The sequence below is a fragment of the Coptis chinensis genome, chromosome 9 (assembly GCF_015680905.1).
Source record: "Coptis chinensis isolate HL-2020 chromosome 9, ASM1568090v1, whole genome shotgun sequence".
NCBI lineage: Eukaryota > Viridiplantae > Streptophyta > Magnoliopsida > Ranunculales > Ranunculaceae > Coptis > Coptis chinensis.
Window position 1 is genome coordinate 29,353,833 of NC_141464.1, and position 5,199 is coordinate 29,359,031.

At 33.2% G+C, this 5,199-nt stretch overlaps 1 protein-coding gene across 1 annotated transcript; it reads left to right on the forward strand.

The window, feature by feature from the left end:
- The first annotated feature begins 1,074 nt into the window (after positions 1–1,074).
- On the forward strand, positions 1,075–2,979 carry RGF8 (root meristem growth factor). The gene is made up of 4 exons (XM_086584580.1): positions 1,075–1,366; positions 1,458–1,516; positions 1,632–1,692; positions 2,442–2,979. Exons 1-4 carry the CDS (start codon positions 1,285–1,287, stop codon positions 2,594–2,596), a joined length of 357 nt encoding a protein of 118 aa, XP_086440706.1. The 5' UTR covers positions 1,075–1,284; the 3' UTR covers positions 2,597–2,979.
- The last annotated feature ends 2,220 nt before the right edge of the window (positions 2,980–5,199 follow it).

A 5,199-nucleotide genomic window follows, 5' to 3' on the forward strand; every position in this document is an offset into this window, starting at 1 on the left:
TTCATGGTGACTTCAGTTATCATAACGAGTGGGATCGAGTCCTTCTTCCATGTTTCCATGGCAAATCGGCAGGGTCCTTATTTGGGTTAGGTGTTTGGTAAAGCAACGACGAGGTATCTAAATTTTATTCAACACTTCGAAGTTGAACTACTATGGACTTGTTCATAATTCCATGATTGGGTTCATTGAGCAGAAATGTACATATATAGTGAGGCAGATTATTCGCCGTCTGATGATGGAGCCAATTCCTATCCTTACTATTTCTGGTCATTTAAGGACGAGAAGATAAAAAGTTCACAAGCAGGCACTTAGAAGATGGAATGTACACTGTAAAGTAGTTGGCTCATGTGTGATGATTTGTCCTGATTCAAAATTTAGATGAAGCATGGGATCAATTAGCAAGTCCAAAACGTATAGGCTATTGAGGTGGTATAGTTGGTTGTTGATGATGCCCTACAAGTCTACAACTTTTTCCATCATTTTTTTTCTCCTTTAGAGAGTGCATAAAATTGGTCAGATTTATTCTTGTTACCCTTCCTAAGCATAAAAGAACCTATTTCATTGCATATAAAGAACTAAAAACTTGGTCTTCTTGCAACTCATGATCAGACTTTATATTTTTCATCCACGATCCTAACTGCACGTACATGACGTACTCATCGGAGTTGTTCATCTTTTCAATTACTTGTCAACTAAAATTCCCAACTATATATGGATGACGGTAGCCATGCACAATTCGGAGCATGAGCATAATATTGAGCCAAAAGTTGAGTCAATGAATAGTGTGAAATAAAATATATGCTAGCTAAGTAACAGATTTGCTTCAATCTTGTACTGTGTAAATGGCTCAAGCATGTGAGTTGAACCCAAACCCAAACTCGACCACAGGGATCTAGTTATGGATACTAGCTGACCTCTGCATAGCTTATTCTTTGTGTAAAAAGAGTTAATCTTCCAGACAAGGTGTATGGAGATATATGTGACAGTGTGAGGAGCCTAAGATAACTAGCTAGTTGACAAAACCAAGCTAAATGTTGTGAGAGTACATAAGCAAAATATTGAAAGGAGTTCCACGCCTTATGTTGTGGATTCCTGTGCTTTTGTGTTTTGTGTTTTTGTTTTGTGTTTTGTGTCCTCTCTCCCTCTCTCCTCTGGAACATTTTTTATTTCATTCTCTCCCTTAGACACAAATACAAAAGTACATTTGTTCCTGGTCCTCTGTTGATATAAATTCAGGACACTCACATAAGAAACTCTCTATTGTGCAAGTCTATTAGCTAAGTTATGAACTTTATAACAGTCATAGCAACACTGTGCATTGCTCTTTCAATTCTTATAACTCCATGTTTATCATCTCATGAACATGGTAAGCCTTTCAAGTCTCACCTTCTCTTCTCATCAACAAGTCCATTATATAAATTGTTTCTTACATTTCTGTTTGCACCCTGAATGTACAGTTATCGGCATTAGGTCTTCACTTACTAAACTACCAAGGAAGCTTATCGAAGATGTCACTGTAAGTACTACTCAGCTTCTCTTTATATGTACATCCTAATGTCCTACTCGAAGAAATACTCATTCTTCGTTGTTAAACTGTTGTTTTGCTTAATAATGACTTTGCTTGAATGTAGGCTAAAGCTTATGTGAGTCAAGGCTTCATTCCAGATACCAACCAAAAGCGAACTTTACCAGGTGATGATCATTCACCAGATGAAATAAGCTTTAATTTCTGTCATTCCTAAAGAAAAATTTTATTGATACATTTAAACTAGCTAAAGCAGTCCAAAATTTTGTTGGCCAAAAACACTACTCTTCTATTTCAAAAGCTTCTTGAGATTCTTCACTGATGTTTCATTTAACAAACCAATAATGCTTATAAAGTATTTGTAGAAAATTGTGGAAAAAAAAGAAAATTTTAAATTGTGCATAAAACCATTATGATCCAAGTTTACATGAAGTGATGAGGTGGAGGTGGAACAACACAATGATCGACATATTGAAGTTAAGGACCTCGTTTGGTTGAATGAATTGAACAAAAGTTCATCTAATTAATTCTACATTGAGTTGTCCTGTTGTGTACAATCGAGGAATTGTACACCACTTTTTTGCAGTCACTTGCATATAATATGTTTGTATGTGAATATGCTGTTTGTTCCATAGAAAGGTTTGCATGTTTGCAGAGACTTGCCGGTTGCAATTGTTAAAGTTTAGTATCGTCACACTAACAATAACAATAACTAATTTACTATACAAATTTTTTATGATGACATTGGCATTTGGCAACAAAGGGCTGGTGGAGATAGTACACATTTGTATATAAGCGTACATAAATTGCTTAGAAATGCATTTTTCAGTGTATTTTTCGTGCATGTCGATGAACAATAGTAGTATGAAATAAGAAAATAAGAAAAGCATTGAGATTAAATGTATCTTGGATGCAGGTAGGCCACGAACAACGCATGTAAAGCTCGATGGAAGAGATGGGACCAGACAGAAGTGGATCGAAGGACACATGTGGGATTATTTTACGATGGATTACACACACGTAAGGAGACGACGTCCTGTACACAACAAATCCATACCTATTGGACCATGATCGCAGAGCCACCTAACTTGTGCGTCCAATAAAAGAGATGGTTCGATACAGCCGTGTCGAGAAATAATATAACACGCAGTGTAGTAGAAAATAGATTAAACGTTTATTGTAATTATAGAAATGAGGATTATGTTCTGTAGAAGTGGCCGACATGAAGGAGCAAAATCCTAAGTTTTGTTTGCAATGTATTTGTTCAAACTTTATGTTATTTTTATTCTTTAGGACTTTGTGTTTAGAAGAAGTGAAGAACAGGTAGTCAAAGGGATCTAAACCCAACATTTCGTTATTTGCTATCACTAGTTACAACTTACAACATCCTTTTGGTGGCTGGTGGCAAAAAACGTTACGCACACTTTTTGAACTAAAATATTGGCGTTGGAGGATTTTTATGTGGTCAACATTCTTGATATACTCTATATTTTACAATCGTACATTTTGGTACATCAAATTGTTGATTTGATCAATGCGATATTTCACTCCAACAGGGCAACTAACAGTTGCATGACTAAATGAGATTTTACCCTAATTGTTTGATACTTTGATTGAGTAAGGGTGTTTCATGGTTGTTTTTAGTACTTACTAGATTTTGGACCCGGGCATACGCCTGGGATCTATTAAATATTTTGTGTGCTAAAAAGGCTTTATAAAATGTCTCACACAAATTTTCGAATCAGAATATATTTTTATTGAAAATAAATCAAAATATGTTAATGAACAGCGATTATGGTGCATAAGTACTTAGAAACTAAGAGATCAAATTGAGATAACATCTTCACTTTATGGTTTAGGATATTAATCCATAATTTTCAAATAAAATTATCTTAAACTCGATCTAGCTTGTATAATAGTTTTCTTAAATTTATGGTGATTTAGCAGCAAATTTTCGAATCAGAATATATTTTTATTGAAAATAAACTGAAATACGTTAATGAGCAACGATTATGGTGCATAAGTACTTGAAAACTAAGGGATCAAATTGAGATAGCCGAGCAGTGATTATGGTACATAAGTACTTGGAAACTAAGGGATCAAATTGAGATAGCCTCTTCACTTTGTGGTTTAGGATATTAATCCGTAATTTTCAAATGAAATTATCTTAAACTCGATCTAGCTTGTATAATAGTTTTATTAGATTTATTGTGATTTAACGGTAAATCATCACCGCTCAGCTTACGTACTAATGTGTACAAATCACTAAAATAGATTGATTGTTTCTATATCCTCAAAGAATACACTACTCCCACTTGAAAAGATTTATCACATGAACGTGTCCTACGAACGGGTGTCGTTATATTAAATTATTCTAAAAAATATTAGCAACTATGCATAGCTATGAGATATGAAAATTATATTAATTACTCAATTAAATTTCTTGCACCACTCTCTATAAAAAGGAAACATCAAACCTTGATAAAACTCATCGACTTCTTTTCATTGTTAGTTTTAACAATAGAAGTTTGATTGAAGTTTTTTGAGAATGTCCAATTTGGTGAAGATAATATTGAAGCTACTTGAATAGCAAGGCATTCCCAATCACAATAAAAGAAGTATGATAAACATTACTTAAAATGCAAAACTATATTTGTCGAGACACCAATTTTTTAGCAATTTTTTTTTTTATTTGATCAAATATATAAGAATTGGAAATACTCTCAAACTCTCCAAATATAAGAATTATAAATACACTTAAACTCTTCAAAGAGGTTCCATGTACGTGGGACTATTAGAAAATACTATCTTTCATATTAGAGTGCCACATGATAGAAAAAAGGCTAACTCTCATATTAGAGTGCCACATAGGAGAGAGAAAATCCTCCTTTAAAGGTCTCTGCTTTAGTATATAGATGATCTATTAAATATTTTGTGTGCTGAAAAGGCTTTATAAAATGTCTCACACAAATTTTCGAATCAGAATATATTTTTATTGAAAATAAATCGAAATATGTTAATGAGCAGTGATTATGGTGCATAAGTACTTAGAAACTAAGAGGTCAAATTGAGATAGCATCTTCACTTTATGGTTTAGGATATTAATCCATAATTTTCAAATAAAATTATCTTAAACTCGATCTAGCTTGTATAATAGTTTTTTTAGATTTATGGTGATTTAGCGACAAATTTTTGAATCAAAATATATTTATATTGAAAATAAACCGAAATACGTTAATGAGCAGCGATTATGGTGCATAAGTACTTGGAAACTAAGGGATCAAATTGAGATAACCGAGCAGTGATTATGGTGTATAAGTATTTGGAAACTAAGGGATCAAATTGAGATAGCCTCTTCACTTTGTGGTTTAGGATATTAATCCGTAATTTTCAAATGAAATTATCTTAAACTCGATCTAGCTTGTATAATAGTTTTATTAGATTTATGGTGATTTAACTGTAAATCATCACCGCTCAGCTTACATACTAATGTGTACAAATCACTAAAACAGATTGATTGTTTCCATATCCTCAAAGAATACACTACTCCCACTTGAAAAGATTCATCACATGAACGTGTCCTACGAACGGGTGCCGTTATATTAAATTATTCTAAAAAATATTAGCAACTATGCATAGCTACGAGATATGAAAATTATATTAATTACTCAATT

What these genes read in the sequence shown, in the direction of transcription:
- RGF8 (XM_086584580.1), top strand. Translation starts at nt 1,285, where the DNA reads ATGAACTTTATAACAGTCATAGCAACACTGTGCATTGCTCTTTCAATT. An exon ending in TTTATCATCTCATGAACATG is followed by an intron (nt 1,367 to 1,457) that starts GTAAGCCTTTCA and finishes CTGAATGTACAG; the next exon opens with TTATCGGCATTAGGTCTTCA. An exon ending in CCAAAAGCGAACTTTACCAG is followed by an intron (nt 1,693 to 2,441) that starts GTGATGATCATT and finishes TCTTGGATGCAG; the next exon opens with GTAGGCCACGAACAACGCAT.